General features: G+C 39.9%; 1 protein-coding gene across 9 annotated transcripts in view; it reads left to right on the top strand.

Annotated features, from left to right (window-relative positions):
- The window catches only part of Mrtf (Myocardin-related transcription factor), an 814,655-nt gene that overhangs the window by 757,197 nt on the left and 37,398 nt on the right, over window positions 1-20,060 (top strand). For all 9 annotated transcript variants that reach the window (XM_067147011.2, XM_068227571.1, XM_067147015.2 and 6 more), the window contains 4 exons: window positions 3,822-3,953; window positions 5,709-5,876; window positions 9,148-9,914; window positions 14,660-14,897. In XM_067147011.2, the coding sequence (XP_067003112.2) occupies window positions 3,822-3,953; window positions 5,709-5,876; window positions 9,148-9,914; window positions 14,660-14,897 (1,305 nt within the window). The remainder of the gene's footprint in view (window positions 1-3,821; window positions 3,954-5,708; window positions 5,877-9,147; window positions 9,915-14,659; window positions 14,898-20,060) is intronic.

Genomic DNA, 20,060 nt, shown 5'->3' with positions numbered 1-20,060 from the left:
AGCTCATCAACAGGGTAGGCTTTGCATTCATTGATGAGCTTTCTTGACAGCTCTTCAGTCCTGATGTGAGAAGTGTAGCAGAAGTAGTTAGAGACAGGGAAAGGGAAGAGACTAAAGGGAATAAAGATGAATACAGGTGGTGAGAGAATAGGAATGCAAGATAAACACAAAGAAAGGAAAAGGAACCCAACAGGTCCATTATACTCGTAAGTAATCGAAAGGAACAAATAGGTGACATATCGAGTCAGTCATTGTCCCACCTGCCCCTTGTGATCTAGTCGTATGCAACCTGTCGCTTTAGTACAATTCTGAAAAACATTGATCCCTCTTCCTGATATGACGAGATGTGTGTTTATGATGTACAATATTATAGGTTAGGATCCACCTTTCAATACTCCGTAATAAGATGGTAAAAAGTAGTTACAACCTGTTTAATGGGACCGGTTTCAACACATTTTAAGTGTCATCATCAGCCAATTTGCGAAGATCTTAAAACAACTAGCACATTGAATACAGGCAAAAAATTAACATTGTATCATAACGTAGCAATTCAGTAAATGTTCAAAACACAATAATCACAGTCAAGAGAGTAAACAGAACATCACTATCTTGCGCCGAAAACAAATATAGCTGAAGTTCATAAGCAGGTCAAATATTCGCTTATGTAAAGTCGTTGCTAGGCAGGTCTTGTAGGCATTTGTTTCTCCGGCCGAAGAGCAAAAGGTGACGTGAATGAAGTCCTAGGAAAACAGTGTAGGATTTAATTTCGTCAAATTTCAAAGTGGATATATAGGTTTTATAAAATAATTTAAAACGTTAAAAAAGAATAAAGCCAAATAAAAAATATATTTAAAAAATAGGAAGAAATAATGAAAGAAATACGAGGTTCAACTCGAAACAACTTGCCGTAGTAATTGATAAAGAAATGATAAATAGAGAAAGGGGGGGCGTTAATTAGAGGGTGGTGATGGTGGTGGTGGTGGTGGTGGTTATTGTTATTAGAGGAAATACAATTGGGCAACAATCCTTAATATAATACTAATTCGAAGAAAAAAGAAAAAGAACCGACACTTCGAAAAATGAAGATATCGGTTAAAGGAAGACAAGGGCCACGAAGGGCGTGAAAATGAAAGACTCCCTAGCCCTCGCAAACCTAATAGCATCGGGGTCGGAAAAGAACAAGAATTGACCAAGGGAGGTCGGACAGGATAGATGAAAGTGAGGAGCCTGGCACAAGTAAGTGGAAGCAATGCCAGGACTCAGCTAAGGGCCCCGTGGTCGCCAACCCACGTTCTGAAGTTCAGAGCCCCTGGGGGATGGAGGATGGGAAGGAAAGAAAAAATGGAAGGGATCCGATACTTCGAAAAATGAAGATATCAGCCAAAGGAAGACAAGGGCCACGAAGGGCGTGAAAATGAAAGACTCCCTAGCCCTCGGAAAACTAATAGCGTCGGGGTCAGAAAGGAACAAGAGTTGACCAAGGGAGGTCGGACAGGATAGATGAAAGTGAGGAGCCTGGCACAAGTAAGTGGAAGCAATGCCAGGACTCAGCTAAGGGCCCCCGTGGTCGTCAACCTACGTTCCGAAGTTCAGAGCCCCTGGGGGATGGAGGGTGGGAAGGAAAGAAAAAATGGAAGGGATCCGATACTTCGAAAAATGAAGATATCAGCCAAAAGAAGACAAGGGCCAACGAAGGGCGTGAAAATGAAAAACTCCCTAGCCCTTCGGAAACCTAAAAGCGTCGGGGTCGGAAAGGAACAAGAGTTGACCAAGGGAGGTCGGACAGGATAGATGAAAGTGAGGAGCCTGGCACAAGTAAGTGGAAGCAATGCCAGGACTCAGCTAAGGACCCCCGTGGTCGCCAACCCACGTTCCGAAGTTCAGAACCTCTGGGGATGGAGGGTGGGAAGGAAAGAAAAATGGAAGGGATCCGATACTTCGAAAAAATGAAGATATCAGCCAAAAGAAGACAAGGGCCACGAAGGGCGTGAAAATGAAAAACTCCCTAGCCCTCGGAAACCTAAAAGCGTCGGGGTCGGAAAGGAACAAGAGTTGACCAAGGGAGGTCGGACAGGATAGATGAAAGTGAGGAGCCTGGCATAAGTAAGTGGAAGCAATGCCAGGACTCGGCTAAGGGCCCCGTGGTCGCCAACCCACGCTCCGAAGTTCAGAGCCCCTTGGGTGAGAAGAGGGAGAACTGAGGAGGATCAAGGGGGGTGTTGCGGAAGGGGGAAGTGGCATGAGAGGGTATTGTGTAAATTGTGAAAGATTGATTCCTTATTTGTTGACTTCAGGTTATTTAAAAAGGAGATGAGAAAATCGAAAAGGGGATTGGGTTTCTCAGAAATATCATTCAGATTAAGATTTGGATTGAAAAACTGGTCAAGGTGTATAAAACAGTTTTCGGTGATGTCTAGGAGAGGGCCTTTATTTAGAGTGCTGAGAATTTCAATATCCTGGTTTATTGTAGTGAAAGCATGTTTTGTGTCATGTATGTGTTGTCCCACTGCCGAAAATCTGTTGTGCTTTATTGCATTAACGTGTTCAAAGTACCTAATTTTGAAGTTGCGACCAGTTTGACCTATGTAAGAAGAATTACAGTTGTGGCACTTAAAACGGTATACGCCTGATTTAGAAAAGACACTTGTTCTATTTAAGGAGTGGGAATTATGTAATAATTCAAGGTTTCTATTATTAGTTCGAAAAGAAATCATAGTATTATGTTTTTTGAAGACATTAGCTATACTATAGGTATTTGCATTGAATGTGAATGTGGTGTAAGCAGCTGGTTTGGGAATATCTTTTAAGAGTGTTGTGTTAGGGCGGTGTCTAAATTTGTTAATGATTTGTTCAATAAAATAAGAATTATAACCGTTAAATTTGGCAATAGAGCGGATGATGTTTAGTTCTTTATTTAAGTTATCCTTTGATAGCGGAATTTTGAAGGCGCGGTTAACCATACTGTTGTATGAAGCACGTTTATGTGACTGTGGGTGAAAAGAGTCTTGTTTTATGGTATTAGCTGTATGTGTGGGTTTTCTGTAAATCATATATGATAATGAGGAAGGTAATCTGTTTATTGTTATGTCTAGAAAATTAATAGATTTGTTTGATTCTGTTTCAAGAGTGAATTTAATATGTGGATCAATTTTATTGAGGCTATTAAGAGTAGAAGCTGCATTGAAAACTCTATCATCCAGTATAACAAATGTGTCATCCACATATCTGGTTGAAACCGGTCCCATTAAACAGGTTGTAACTACTTTTTACCATCTTATTACGGAGTATTGAAAGGTGGATCCTAACCTATAATATTGTACATCTTATTTCTCTATTCAATACGGAACAATAATGAAGTTTTTAACTTTAAATGTGTGTTTATGAGTGAGAAGAATTGTGAGTGCCACTACTAATTTATTATAGGTGAGCTATTGCGAGCCTTGACATGTAGCGGGCAGTTCCCACCCAAACAATATCTGTTCCTGGTCTGTGTTTGCACGTCCTGTTGTAACTGGCATGTTCTTCGTATCTGTGCTTGTTTTCCAGGTTCATTTGGGGTACCCAAGGTAGGAAACCTTATCAACAGCCATTTCTTATACCAGTAATGGAAAATCTGTACTATATTTTTATGCTGAGCTCCATTTCCCCATTTGTTTCATTCGTTTTGCTTGCCAGATCTATGGAAATGAATGTTCCTTCTCCTTCCTCTGTCCCCACTTCCTCAACAAATGTTTTACCTACAGTATGTGCAGATATTGCAATAGTCCTTTTTATTGCAGAGATTCTACACAGATTTGTATTTATATTATATTACTCCACAGCTTTGAAAACACCTCCTGCATTTCATGAGCAACGGCAGAAGCTGGAACGTGCTAAAATGGGCGATTTATTGAAGGCGAAAATTCAACAGCGTCCTGATCGCCAGGAATTGGTCCGCCAGCATATCCTCGAAGGTAATACATTTTACGAGTAAAGAGACTTGCATTAAGGTTAGCCATGATTTGAAAGTTGGAAACTATTCATCTTATCCCTATGAAACTTTTGCCATTTATGGCTATCAGAAGCTTACCTTCAAAATGTTGAGTAAATTGCTCATGTATTTTGTGAGTTTTTTTTTGTGTTTTATGAAATTAATTGTGCATTTCTCAGAGAGTTCCTTGTTCAGTTATTTTTTTTGTACATTACATTGATTATTGCCAGTTTTGCTAAAATTGTTTAATGTATTATTCTTCCCTTTCACACAACACTTGTTACTTTTTTTGCTTATTAAAACATATCTTTATTTGCAACTGACAGCTAGATCCATAACGACTTCTATTCTTTGTATATCAATGGACATCTGTATTAAAACCCAACTTTCTAGCACTAAAACTGTGACTTGGAGAACATTTTGAATGAAGAGGAGTATTAATAAATTTAATTTTGACAAGGATTCAGATAAAAAATTTCTTACCACATTTAAAACTGCTCATACTCATAGGTTGGTCCTTTCATTGCTCTTTTTGACATCATTAATTGTTGTACCTGTCTGTTGTTATTTCTTGATGGATGTAGTACTTTTGCAGTTGTCTTTTGGCACAGGCCAAAGCAAAATATATCTTTCATCCAAGTCGCAGTCTTAATTTATAGTTGTTAACAGTATGGAGGCTGCTGAGGTACGAGTGGTGCCGAGCATGGCAATGCGACTGGATGTTGCAAAAGGTGCTACTTATAGGACCAGTCCTATTGCAATAACATTGTCTGGACCAGTGAGGAAAGCAATGGTAAACCACTTCGTTCCTCACCATGCCTTGTATGCCCCATTATAGTGCTGCCATCAGTTTTCATGGTTTTCCTTTTGTCACACAATTTTTGGTGGTGCTGTCTGAGGATCCCACCAGCCAGCTTGACAGAAAGACAGTTGTGATAAACATCGATGCCAACCTAACACATAGTCTAGTAAGAGATTGAAATTAATATAAAAATATCAACAAATCCACCACATTATAGAAGTTGGTGGACCTTTTATAGCCATTCATCATCTACATGAAATCTGCCACCATACATTTAAAAATTTCTCAGAGTAACAAAATGAACATGTTTCTTGTAGAGCAAGGTGTTAGGGTTGCCAGATTTCAGAGATTGACATTAACTTGGTACCACAATAAGTAAGCAGATCAAAAATGTAACTGTTGTTTTGTTACCTTCTTCATGTTCATATTGTGATGTAACACCAAATATGTACTGCTAACACAATGATTAGGCTTTGAATCTTTGATATATGTAAACAAATTAATATTTTTCACTTGAACATACAATTTTCAACACTTTTATCAGAAAATACTATCTTATGAAAATTTCTTCATCAATCATCGTACCGATAATTGAAATAAGAGTATAACTCATTTTTTATTCATAATAGGGAAAACTCTCTCTGTGAAGCATTTGATGACAATGCACTTAAAATAAAACAATGACAGTCAACATGCAGTCATTTTCAAAATTCACACATTTTTGGTGTATGGTCTTTGATTTACACTGTATGTGGAACAAAATGGGAAAATTCCATACTGTTCTGGCTAAAACTGTATATGTGGCAAGCCTGCAAATTGTGGATACTCTTTCAGGGCACAGAACCATTCTTTTTTTTAGTTGAATTTCAGTTAAAAATCACTCATGGCTATCCTTAAGAGGTTGACGACGTGTCTGATGGCTTGGTATCTTTACAGTGGATGTGGGCCACGTGGATCCATCGCTTGCTGAACGACAGCGAATGCTCAAGAAAGCTCGACTTGCAGATTCGCTCAACGATCAGTTGTCTCATCGACCTGGTCCCTTGGAGCTCATTAAGAAGAATATTCTTCATGCAGAGGAACCTATCGAGAAAGCTGTTAAAGGTAAGCTCTTTCAGCTTCTTGCCTTAACCCTTGTAGGACTAAGAGTGACAGAATTCATTTTTTCTTGTTACTTGCATATATTTTTAGTAAGAAATATAAAAATAATATTTGCCACTTATGATGTGTACAAAATGCCACCCATGTTTGGATGTGATTCCTACTAATTTCCAAATTATTATTTTAATAAGTGCACAACAGATCTTAAATTTTTGTACTTTCTGTGCTTATTGAGTTAATATTATAATAAATTATCTGCATTTAGTTTAAAGTAGACTAAATTTCTTTGGCAGTTGCATGCAGTAAGTGTCACAACAGTGTAGGTGGTGGTCATAACAAAAAAGTGAATATCGGTGTAAGATGTCAGATTTTACTGTCAGAAGATTCTGAAATTGAGTAAATTATAGTGGTAATTTCTGTAAGATTGTAAATATGTCTTTGATAAGTGTGCTAAAAATAATACATTTTTATTCTGTCTATGATTATTTGGTTTATATTGTAATAACGTATCTGCAGTTAGTGTAAAGCTGACTTTATACATTTCTTTAAGCTAATTAAAATAATTAAATTTGCCAACAAAATTCATTTAAATGCTATCAGTCTAAAAGTAAATACAGTGAAACCTCGGAATGCGAGTAACTTGGTCTACGAGTGTTTTGCAAGACGAGCAAACATTTTAAATAATTTGTAACTTGATAAGCGAGTGAGGTTCCGCAATATGAGCAGCACACGTGCCTATGTTTTTCCCTCCCCTGTTCGTTTGTTGAATGAATAAATGAGATCTTTGGTCCTCTAGTGAAGAAATACCTTTCAGAAAATAATCTGCTGCTCAAAGTCTTGCTGGTTATGGACAATGCTCCTGCTCATCCTCCAGGCCTTGAGGCTTGAGGACGACTTACTGGAGGAATTCAAGTTCGTTAAGGTTAAGTTCCCTCCTCCCAACACTACTCCATTTCTCCAGCCTATGGATCAGCAAGTCATTTCGAACTTCAAGAAGCTATACACCAAAGCACTATTTCAGCGATGAGCTGGTGGCAGAACATAGCCAGGAACTGACCACCAACGAGCTGATGGACCTGTATCGCGAACAACAGGAGGAGGTTATGGAGATCTCGTCCGGGGAAGAGAAGGAGGAAAAATCAATGGAATCTCTCACTTCAACTGAGATTCGGGATATGGGAAACTGTGCAAAATTTTGTAGAAAAACACCACCCGAATAGGGCTGTAGCAGCGCGAGCGATGAATCAGTTCATTGACAATGCAATGTCACATTTTCGTGAAATCCTCAAAAAGAGGCAAAAGCAACAATCATTGGACAGGTTCCTCGTTAAAGTTGCACGAAAATAAAACAATTACAGTGAGCCAACAGATAGCAGTGATTCCGTTAGTGAAATTCTTGCTACACAGTAACTCTTCTCATGTCATCTCTCGTCTCCCTCACACCAACAATGATTCTGTTGTAAGGAAAAGTGCACTTTAATTTGTTTTACTTTATATTTTGTTTTAGAAATGGTATGTGAATACATATTTTTGTGCGTGGACGAATCATCCGCGTTTCAATTGTTTCTTACGGGAAAACTTGCTTTGATATACGAGCGCTTTGGATTACAAGGATGTTGCCGGAACGAATTATGCTCGCAATCCAAGGTTCCACTGTACTTCATGTACGCGGGCACACAGTGCCCCTCTAGGTTCAGTGTAGACTGATGCCTCAAACTGGCTATGATTAGCCTCCACATTACCAAGCTTTTGAAGCACCTCCTGTCTATCAACCAGAATACCCCTGTAAAGTTTCTACGAATTTGTAAATTTGTATTTTTATAATCATTTATAATATTTCTAATATACTTTTTATGAGAGGGGTGTAAAACAGAGTGATACTATCTCACCCATTTCACCTTGGCACTTGAAGATGTGGTCAGGAGTCTACATTAAGACAAAAAAAAGGTATGAACATCAATGGAAAATATCCAAACTACCTTTGCTTCGCTGATGTCCTCTTCGGCAGTGATGCTGGTGAACTTGAAACAATGCTGCAAGAACTTCAGAAAGCTTCCTAAGCTGTAGGACGGAATAATCCTGCAGAAATCTAAAATTATGAGCCTGGGCAACGTTCAAGTTACCATCGACAATGGAGAAAGTTGATGAGTGTGTGCACCTGGGGCACAACATCAAACTTGATCACCAGAAGAATGACCTTGACCTAGTTGGCCTTTGACAACTCACCTGCATCTTGTGAGGCTCAAAAATCCCCATGAGTGCCAAGAGGAAGGTTTATACCATGCGTCCTACCTGTTGCAACCAGTAGGCTTGAAACTGCAATTGTCACATTGAAAAATGCTGACAGACTCAGAGCCTGCCAGTGAGCAATGGAGTGGACAATGCTGGGGGTCACCTCACGAGACTGAATCCGGAATGAGGAGATCGGGTGGAGGACATGAATCACAGATATGGTGGAGTAATTGGCGAGGCTCAAGTGGCAGTGGGTGGGTCGTGGTGAGAAGAGGTCCAAAGCTCTAGTTCAGTGGATACTCAGAGTTAAGGAGAAGCATCAGCCGACCACAAGCCAGATGGAATGGCGACATCCAATGTTGTTCTGGGAGGAACTGGATACAGACTGGCCAGGAGAGGACATGGAAGAAATTGGAAGAGGCCTACATTCAACTGCAGATGTCTACAGGCTGAATAATAATAATAATAATGATAATAATAATAATAATAATAATAATAATAATAATAATAATCCTCCAAACTTTTAACTATTTTTTTTCATAGGAATAACCGTCGTCATGAAGTGTTGCTGTCATATTCCTGTTACATTTTGATATGTATTACGAAAATATTATCTTTAAAATCCTGAATTGCATCTTCAGTCTTCACAATAACAGATGAGGAAAAGACAAAGAGGTCACTAAGGTGAACATTAGCACTAACAGTATTATTATCAGAGAACACTAATGAATTTAATCGTCAGAAAATTACATTATTTCTGTAGAAAGAAAAAAGAAAGCCCCTGCAGCAGATCTTCATTAGTAAGTCCTCCCAGTATCTTTAGAAATCTATGTACTGTAAGTAAGAATAAAAATAAAGGTTTCGTAGAACATAAATTAATATCACGTATTTTATACACAATACAAATAAATAATTACCGCTTGGTGATGTGAGGGTAAAAGATTACAAACCCTAAGAGTAAACTCATCAAGGTGATCAGGTTAACATTTCATTAATAGATATTGTTTTATCACTCTCTGTTCATTGTGATGTTCTCTTTCAGAGGGTGTAATCCCCTTCAAGGCGACATGTGAAGGGCAAGTTACGAAACCTCAGCATCCAAATCGTTATATTACATTTGAAGAGGACTCACAGAGTTCAGAGGGAGGCCAGTCTCCGCTTCAGACACAACCTGCAACCAGTCTGCCCGAAGTGCGGACACAGCCGGACGTGTTGGAGGCGGCCGCGGCCTCGGCGGGCATAGTCACAGTGGCATTGACCATTCCGACGACCGGTGGTGCCGTGGTGGTGACGTCGGCGCCTCCTGTCTTCCAGCGGGCCGCCACTCCCGCGACCGCGACGAGCGAACAGCCCCGACCGCAGGCAGCTACGATGACGTTTGCGGATCTGTGCAGCAGCGTCGTCTCGCCGTTACCCTCAACCGTTCTCGCGCCCGCTCCAAGCCCCATGAGCCTAGGCTCTACCACTTCAAGTCTGAGTCCTCTTAGTTCCATCTCCGTGTCGTCCCCTCCCGCGCCTCCCACCCCCTCGCCCACTGTGGCCATCACTCCTCGACCGGCACCTCAAGCTTCGCCCATCGCTACTCTCTCCTCACATCGAACAGATGCTCCTGGAAAAGACAAAAACCGTAAGAAGTCCAAAAGTAAATCGCAACCGAAAACAAGAACCATTAAGTTCCACGAGTACAAGGGACCACCAAATGCTCACAAAAATACACCCATCAATGCATCTCCTGTTGAAACATCCTATGAACTACTTCTTCAGCAGCAGCAGTTGTTCCTTCAATGGCAGCTTGAATGGCAGCACAAGGTGAGTAGTTTGCGTATTTATTTGTGTAGCTATAATAATAATAATAATAATAATAATAATAATAATAATAATAATAATAATAATAATAATAATAATAATAATTTTGTGTGGCTATTTCTAGCCGAGTGCAGCCCTTGCAAGGCAGACCCTCCGATGAGGGTGGGCGGCATATGCCATGTGTAGGTAACTGCGTGTTATTGTGGTGGAGGATAGTGTTATGTGTGGTGTGTGAGTTGCAGGGATGTTGGGGAAAGCACAAACACCCAGTCCCCGAGCCAAGGGAATTAACCACTTAAGTTTAAAAATCTTCAACCCTGCTGGGAATCGAACCCGGGACCCCTGTGATCAAAGGCCAGCATGCTAACCATTTAGCCATGGAGCCAGACATTTATTTAGCTTATGGCTATACACGCCTATGAAACAAAACCTAAACAATATTAATACTTAATACTTAAGTCAAGATTGTCCCCTTTATGGCAAGATGTTGACAAAACCATGGGCAGATCCAGGAAACGCCCTCTCTGAGCACTCGTGGACAATATGGTGGATAGATTGTATAAGATAAGCTCTCCACAATCACATTCAGGGGAAGATTGTATACTCCACTTATAAAATAATGAACCACATTGGCTATGGCCAGATTTGGATGGGAGACTCCTGAATTTTTACATTGGTTCTCGATCTCCTAATCAGTTAACTGTTTCGTATGAATATAAGTCTACATAACTTAAAATAGGTTTTAAAACTTCTGCCATTTCAGGATGTTGCTTCAGTATCTGAACCTGTCATGCTGAAAGTGGGATGAAGTTGCATCTCTTAATTAGGTGCCGTGTGACTAGAAGTCTTGTTGTCATTGGTGGTTTTAAAATCAAAAATGAATATCACAGTGCTAAAAAAATTAGTCTTTTTCTCGCTTGTGTTGCTTCACGTTTTTGTTTTGCTATAGTAGTGATTGTTTTGGTGTTCAGGAAGTCAATCAATGTGACTTTAATAAGTTCATTTATTTTGATCAGTTCTTAATGCAGTTTTGTTTTAAGAAAGTAGTACGTTTGTTCATGTGATAGAGCCAGAGACAGTGCTGTTTTTCACGTAAGAGTTAATTTAATTTACTGATTGGCATCGCATGGCAGGAAAAAACGATTTTTCCCAATCTCCTGATTTTTTTCTTTTCAAAGGTTGGCAAGTATATTAAGTTGAGAAGGGAACCAATATTGTGCTTTCTCAAAGATAATATGGTACCTATGATATCCCCTTCTTGGAAATTCTCATTAGCAATTTTGCCGCTGAAAAGAATAAAAAATCAATTATTACTTCATACAGTGAAGTACTGTGTCATTCCTGGTAAGTACTGTGTTTTGTGTTCGGCTCCATTGGCTAAATGGTTAGCATGTTGCCCTTTGGTCATGGGGGTCCCGGGTTCGATTACCGGTAGGGTCGAGAATCTTAACCATAATTGGTTAATTCTGCTGACATGGGGGCTGGGTGTATGTGTCGTCTTCATCATCATTTCATCCTTATAACGACGCGCAGGTCGCCTACGGGAGTCAAATCTAAGGACCTGCATCTCGCGTGCCGAACATTTCCTCGGACACTCCCGGCACTAAAAGCCATATTCCATTTCATTTCATTTCATTGTGTTCTGTACATAAGGTACTGCTTTGCAATGAATGGTAAGAGAAACTTTTAAATTTGACGTACTCTGTGGCGTCTAGGTTTGGATATCTGAACTATAGCTGGCCCCATTTAGTTTGGATAATGACTTTCCTCTGTATTACTAAATTTAAAAAATATTCAAGTACAGAGTGGTGCAGAAGCAACACACAGGGTGAAATACCTCCTAACTTTTGTCTCTACAATGAAATTCCCTTTTCCTGTTGAGACCTTATGAAAGGCACCCAGGAAAGTAACCTTGGAAATGATGAGCACTGAACAGCAGACAAAATTTAGTTAGTTAACAACCTGGGTTGTACCTTGGACAATGATCGAAGGTCCCAAGACAATAACCACTGTCGGCATTGCCACAGTGAGATTGAAACACTTGGTCACGTCTTGGGTTCCTGTCCACTTAGTGACGCCCTGCAGAATTTACGACATCATCGAATAAGATCTATGATTGCCGAAGCCCTGAGAAAAAAGCACTATACATTCCACGAGGAGGTACATGGATTGTTTCAGACAGGGTCAAACCGGCGGATTGACATGATTGCTATACCACCGGGCTCAAGTAAAGGGTTCATAATAGACCCCACAATTAGAACCGAAGCATCATCCACTCAACCGCATGATGTACACAAGGAGAAATGTGATATGTATGAACCCACAATTCCATACTATGCCGAGAAATATCATCTGGACTCCATAGATGTGTTAGGATTGATGATAGGAGCAAGAGGCACCATTACTCACACATTCCACAACTTTTGTAAGAAATTTAATTTGCATAACCAACTCATTAAGGGCATTGGGTTAGCAGCCCTGAAAGGATCGTTAGCAATAGTAAAAAATCATTTATACTCCTAGTTATATCTTTGTCCTATGAGGAATTTCTCATGGATTTCATAACTATTGACTGATACAATTTTTTATTATTTAGTCTTTACTGTAGTATACCTATTTATAGACACATTTTAAACTGTCCTTGTAATTATTTAATTATGTAAGCTTTGTCTTTTTGGCAGCCTCCAAATGGGGGAAACAGAAATAAATGCATTTCTAAATAAAAAATATATTATTCTGTCTTATTCCAACATTTGATAGCTCTAGATTCTTTTATTTTGGGATATCTCAAAGAAGACATCTAAATCAAGAAGCCAGGAACCACTGAGGAGCTGAGAAATAACTCAGTTCAAATGGGTTTATATATGGTGTAGTTTAATGCAGATCTGAATTACGCATAGGGTTTACAAATCCTGACAAAATAGCACTAGATTGCGTGTAATATATTTCTAAGTCATGCATTTCTGATTTAAACATAATTCTCTTTTATCGATAACTTATTTTCGATCTGAAGGTTGAGTTGTACATGTACAGCCACATGTGTAGAATAAACTGATACTGAAATAGTTTCTGAAGAATGTGTGTCAGCGAATCTGCATGAGATTGGTACTACAGGACACATTTAAGGTAGAGAATAAAGATAATAGTGATGATAATGATAGTAGATGATGACAGTGCTGTGTTTAAGCCTCTGTATTGACTTCCAACTTCCGGTGAAATGTGAACTGGTATCAGTGTGCAATATAAGAGTAATGGTGAAGTTACCCTAACATGTGTGATTGATTTCTGGAAGGATGTGTACCTTCTTAATGCAGTGAGAGTAAAACAAAGAAATTGAATTTATCCGTCAATGTGTGTCTCGTTTTTTCACTAGTTACCCATTGAATCTTTGCCAGTGTATCAGTTATGTTGAATTAACTGTCCTATTTCATTTCATCTAATCATAATCCAAGTTTCTTCTGCAAGTCGTCATATGTACGTAAGTTATTCTGATTCATAACAAACAGTGTATGTAAGTCACGTTTGGATTAAAGAAAAAAATGTTATATTGAATAAATTTTCATTTAGCATAGAGACTAAGGGAAGGAAAACCCTGACAGAAAACAAAGGGTGGGAGGAGCTCTGTAAAGTGTAGAGAAGCCAAATCTTTTTAGGGGAGACAACCTCAAATAATAAACCCTCTTACGTTAACAACGTGGGTTGTAACTTGGACAATGATCTGTTACTGTACTCTGAAGAATTGTCTTCAGCTGAACATGGAGGAAAATTTTGCTAAATGCACTACCCCAGATAGTAATCAATCCGTGGTTTGACAGATTCTGGGGAGTCTGCACCAATATGCTACAAGGATGAGTCAGACCACCCTGAAAACACTAGACGTAAACTCTGGCAAAGACAGCAAAGCTTCTTCGCAACATTTAATGCTAATTCGTTGCTCAGTGTGGGTAAATTGAAACATCTCATTGACACACTAACATGAAATGCAATTTTGCAGGAAATCAGGTTCACTAACAATCACTCCTTCGAGTCACTTCGAGTCATAAGGTTACAGGATCCTTAAAGATAAAGTGGGCCAGCTGGTATTGCAGAATGTACTCCATTTAGGTACAAGATTTATAGTTGGGTACAAGATACTTGATTCAGTCATCGATTTCACCTCCTCCACAGTCGAATACTCATCCTTTCTCTTAAGTGCACTAACAAGGACTATACTTGTCAGTGTTCATGTCCCAATCAACAAAGACAACAGGTGGAACCTGAAAAAGCAGACAGATTGTGGGAAGGTTTGGAGAATATTCTCTCTAAAATTCAAATTCAGTGCCCAGTTCCACAATAAACTTAAGACACAGATATTTGGCAGCCTTGCTTGTTTCAAGGAAGGCTGCCTTTGACCTGCAAGGTTGGAGGGTGAGTAAGACCTTGGACTTGTTTGATGCTGGCTGGGAGTACAATAGCCATGGCAACTATACACTAGCGTAATGATGTAACTAACTCCTTGACAAAAGATGGAAGATGGCGTGCACAAATAAATGAAGATCGCAACCCGCCTATCGTCATGGCCTTTGGACTCGTATCAAAGTACCTGGGCATTAGAAGAGACTCTCAGATTTTATTTTCTTGTAGCCTAAAATTACAAATGTTCATCTTTTGGACATCCAATTACTGATAATATTATACTTCTAGTTTGATAAAAAGCTGATGGCTGTTATATTTGGCTGTGAAAGAGTTGTTCTTTTCTTTTTTCTCAGTATCCTCAGATCATCTTACCTGCTTCCCAAAAGCCTCTCGCTGTAAGTCCTGACGGAAGCAACGCTCAGTCAACACTGTCGGGTCTTGTCGCTGTAACGACGCCGGCATCGTCCCAGCATTCCGTGCAGACTACGCCCGTTGTAGCGCAGTCTACTGTCCCTCAACAGGCAACCGTGACTGCGCCTCAGGAAGTCTCGGCTCAGAGCCGTGCGCTGGCCAAACTCGAGGACATGAAGGGTGAGTGTGGTCAGGGGAACTTGAGCTTGAACCTTTTAACTTGTTGTGAACACATATTAAGCCCAAGGACTTTTGAAATGAGTTCACATCATCCATCAGACTAAAGGCTTGAATTTTCCTTGTGGATCCATTGATATGCACTTTGCTGTTACCCTATTATAATTAAACCTTTTAACTGATACATATTTTGTTTACTCATACTACTGAGCATTAGAACAATAGGCAAACTAGGATGCAAAATAGGCTATAACCAATAAGCAACACCTCTCTCAGAACACTGTGTTCTGTATACTGTTGTTCCTCATTTGCTTATCTTACACCTCAGAAGTTGATGTTTTTAAACAGTTATCAACAAATTAAGGTTGTTTTTCTGTATTGTTCTATGATGGAGGTAGCAGAGAAAAGGGCACTGGTACAGCAAGGATTCTACTTAGTAATGTTCATTTGTGGTGAGGATAAACATGCATGCCACAGGTTCAATCCCTAGTTTACAGAAAGCTACATACTACTTTTAGTTGGCACTCCTGCATTGTTGCCACCAACACAGACACGGGGTTGTCCGAGTGACTTGTCACATAACAATTTAGTCTGCTCATTGCACAGTCAACATGGAATGGGACATCAAGGAAAATTGCAGTGATCATTACACAAGTGCGTCAAGACTCCAGGGGAGACTGTTCGTGTACCCCAGCCACCATTAATAACAAAGAGTTTCTGTACTACACAACTGAATGACGCAATATGTGCTCTGTCAACGACAGTGCTAGAAATGATCATCTGTGCGAGAGTAGGACGACAGCAGCTGTCAAAGCTGTCACCTGGAAAATCTGAAGGAATCTGCTCCAGAAGCAGGAAATCATGGCATGGAAAATGAAAATTCTCATACAAACCTTATTACATATCATTTTTTTTTCTTTCTTTTTTTTTTTTTTTTTGCTAGTTGCTTTACGTCGCACCGACACAGATAGGTCTTATGGCGACGATGGGACAGGAAAGGGCTAGGAGTGGGAAGGAAGCGGCCGTGGCCTTAATTAAGGTACAGCCCCAGCATTTGCCTGGTGTGAAAATGGGAAACCACGGAAAACCATCTTCAGGGCTGCCGACAGTGGGGCTCGAACCCACTATCTCCCGATTACTGGATACTGGCCGCACTTAAGCGACTGCAGCTATCGAGCTCGGTATTACATATCATTAAAGAGGACCTTAGGTCAGGGGAATTCCAAGGAAACTGAGGATAGTGATCGATGCCAATTTTATGAATCATAAAAGCTCAAGGAGCAAAGAGTTTGCTAACAAATTCTGTAAGGTGCATGGAGGTTGCCACCTGCCATCTGTGATGGTTTAGTGGGGAATCACATCTGAGGACATTACTTCATTGCAGAGGGTAGGGGTGTGAGAACACTTGTCTGAAGAAGGTAGTGAAACTCTTAAACACTACCTTGTGTGCAGGTAAACAACTGACTTTTCAGCAGAATTCATCATCTGCCCATAAAGCAAGCTCCACATAATGTTGGTTGGAGCCAAACCTGCCTGAGTTCATCGCTTCATCCTACATGAATTGCCTCGTCTTATCGCTTGTGGAACATTTTGGAGGAGAAGACCTGCTCAAAATCCCATTGAAATATTGAGTCCTTAAAAGCATCTTTATTGAAAGCAGTAGCATCGCACCCGTGGAATTCTTCTCAGTTTATAAATTTCAACAAATAGCTGCTTGCATCAACTTTCCTATGAGATAACAGCAGTGCTTCCAGTGCTCTATGCGAAAAGTGTGTGAAATCATTATGAGTGTAGCTGATAGTCCTTCAACCTGGCTCAAAGAAATTTGAGGAACCTCAGACGTTGTGGTAATGGGTTACTTTTCCTCACCCTATGCTATCTTCACCATGCAAGTAGGAGAGGTGGTCCTTTTGTCTCGCCTCACCTCCTTCTCACATGCAGGCAAACTGAATCTGCCATAGAATAAGTGCGTGTGATTACTTGAACACTTTCTAAAGCGTTGCTACTGATTTAAAATAAATATTGTCACATATATTGTTGACCATTATTATATATTATTCTTTACTATATGGGTTTTTACAACATTGGTCTACACATTTTATCTGCAGTTTTTCTGGCTCTATGCTGGATGCGCGAGTTCTCTCAATTGAATGCTTGAAATGCTCCTTTAATGTGTAAAAGTAAAATTGGTGTTTTAAGCATGAGTAAGTCTGTGTGGCCTGGCAAAATAAAACACTACTATTTATTTTGACCTTCATTCATTCGTTCAGATACTGGATTAACACTAGTTACCAAGCTTATGAAGAACAGGCCTATCACATGAAAAATATTGCACACATGGCAAAGTTTCTACAGGCCAGTTGAGTGGCTCAGATGGTTGAGGCGCTGGCCTTCTGACCCCAACTTGGCAGGTGCGATGCTGACTCAGTCCGGTGTTATTTGAATGTGCTCAAATACGTCAGCTTCGTGTCAGTAGATTTACTGGAATGTATAAGAACTCTTGCAGGACCAAATTCCAGTACCTCAGCATCTCCGAAAAACCATGAAAGTAGTCAGTGGGACGTAAAGCTAATAACATTATTATTAAGTTTCTACAATAATGTTTTGCACAAATGTAAGATTGTGACAAGTAAGTCGAAGAGTGGTGGTGCATTTGACCACCAAATCTAAATTGAAGTGATTCTTCATGAATGTTGACAACTTTTTCATTCTGAAGGATTTTGTGATATATGAAGCCATCTCTTTTCAGTTGCAACTCAGTTAACTTTTAACTGTTAGGTTCTTCAGTCTGCCAAAACTAATTTTTGGTAATAAATTTATAAACTACCTGAAAAACAAAAACATATGGTAACAGTATTATACGTGAAAAAGAAACAGTTTAATTCAAATATAATTTTTTTTGCTAGTGGCTTCACGTCACACCGACACAGATAGGTCTTATGGCAACGATGGGATAGGCCTAGGAGTTGGAAGGAAGTGGCCATGGCCTTAATTAAGGTACAGCCTCAGCATTTGCCTGGTGTGAAAATGGGAAACCATGGAGGAAAACCATCTTCAGGGCTGCCAACAGTGGGATTCGAACCCACTATCCCCCATGTGCAAGCTCACAGCCGCACGCCCCTAACCACACGGCCAACTCGACCGGTAATTCAAATAGAACGACAAGTTTCGTTCTTGAAAGATCATCATCAGATTCTATCAAATCACACTCAAATATTTAGAAATGTATAAAGATGTATGTTTATTTCTGTTTCAATACTACCGAGCTCGATAGCTGCAGTCGCTTAAGTATTAGTTCACTTCCCAAGTCTCCACCAATTCCAGATCTTTGTCTCCAAGTTTAATAGACATTTTCCTTCTTTCTCTCTTCGTTTCATCACCAGTATTGTGCTCTTTTCTGTGCTGATCTTCAGTCCACATTCTTCAGTCCTTCCATTCACTGTATCTAGCTGTTCTTAAACCTCTCAAATCACAGTATCATCATATTCATTTGTCTTCCTCCATATGCTGCTTTTGCTGCTCTCATGATGTCATTCATTACTATTAACAACAGAGGGGGGTGACAGAACACAGTGTTCTCCCCAGAAATTTTCATCAGCCGGGTGGCAGGAATGAGTAAAGAATAAATATGATAAAATTTCACTTTATTCCCCTCGGGCCATTAAAAATATCAGACAGGTAAACTAACTGCAAAATCGAACTATTTTGGTGTTATCACTAAAAAGACATAACAGAGTATTTTGAACTTCTGGTGTTCTACTGCTCATTCATAAACATGTAACACTGGGGCATTCCACTCGGTTGCTGCGCAGTGCCGTACGCGTTTGTGATTTACCACAGACTCGAGTGCTTGCATGGGATTCCACACTAATCCAGACACTGCTCGTGCATGGCACTGCGTGATAGTCAAGCTAAACATTAAAACTCCAATATAATCGATGCAATTATGCTGACAATAATGAAGATCTATCATTTAAATTAACAAATTTTCAGTATTTACATTTCAATTTGAAGCACCCAATGACTCAAATATGTATTGATATTATGTAACTAGTACATATCAGGTTATGTTAGCCGGGCGGTCTGTAAGAAACGGCAGGGCGGTGTGCTTATTAAAAAGGTCGTAGGGGAAACACTGGTTCACTTGCTTGTCTCAGTCCACTTTCAATCATAAACCATCCTCTTCGTCCACTTGTGTTTTCATATCGCTGTAGCATTCATTATTCACTGACTTGAGCAGTTACATTATTCCTCTTCCATTTCCTTTCTCTGTTAGATTTTCCCAAACTTTGACCCTGAAGACACTATTGTAGCCTTTTCTATCTCAAATAGTATCACCATGTTCTTCCCAAACTCTCATTGTTCTTCCATGTTCTGTCTCATGATGAAAATTGGCTCTATCTCTGATCTTGCCCTTTTGAATCTGAATCCTTTCCATTATGTTAGCCTCCTAGGACATCAAAGTGATTCCCATATAATTATTATATTTTTCTTTTTCTTTTCTTTTTCTTGCTAGAGGTTTTATGTCGCACCGACACAGATAGGTCTTATGGTGACGATGGGATAGGAAAGGCCTAGGAGTTGGAAGGAAGCGGCCGTGACCTTAATTAAGGTACAGCCCCAGCATTGGCCTGGTGTGAAAATGGGAAACCACGGAAAACCATTTTCAAGGCTGCCGATAGTGGGATTCGAACCTACTATCTCCCAGATGCAAGCTCACAGCCGCGCGCCTCTACGCGCATGGCCAACTCACCCGGTTTATATTTTTCTATCACCTTTCTTGAAAATTGGTATAATTATTCCTCTGTGTCAATCATTGGAACCTTTTACTCTTGCTGTACACACTCTCCAACACCACCTCATTTCACACTCTTTCCAGCCAGGATATCCTTTCCGTTTTCCTCCATAACCACCTCTCAGATGCTTCCAGTCTCCTTCCTTCTTTCCTTTCTTCCTTCCTTAGTGCCCAGTTCTCGGCTCACACACAACGCCATGCCCAGACAAAGCATTTTGCCAGCCTTTTCCCTAACCCCATGTCCAATCGTCCACAAAGAATTTTCCTCTTTCTGTCGAAGGCCTCTTTGGCTATATCAGACTAAAGTAGTATTACTACCTTTATCTTAGCACACCTGTTTTTCTCTGCTATGTCCATCTTCAACATGATTT

Source organism: Anabrus simplex, chromosome 5 (genome assembly GCF_040414725.1).
Source record: "Anabrus simplex isolate iqAnaSimp1 chromosome 5, ASM4041472v1, whole genome shotgun sequence".
Classification (NCBI taxonomy): domain Eukaryota; kingdom Metazoa; phylum Arthropoda; class Insecta; order Orthoptera; family Tettigoniidae; genus Anabrus; species Anabrus simplex.
The sequence above is the reverse complement of the archived record's forward strand: the minus strand, read 5'-3'. Positions and strand labels throughout refer to the sequence as shown.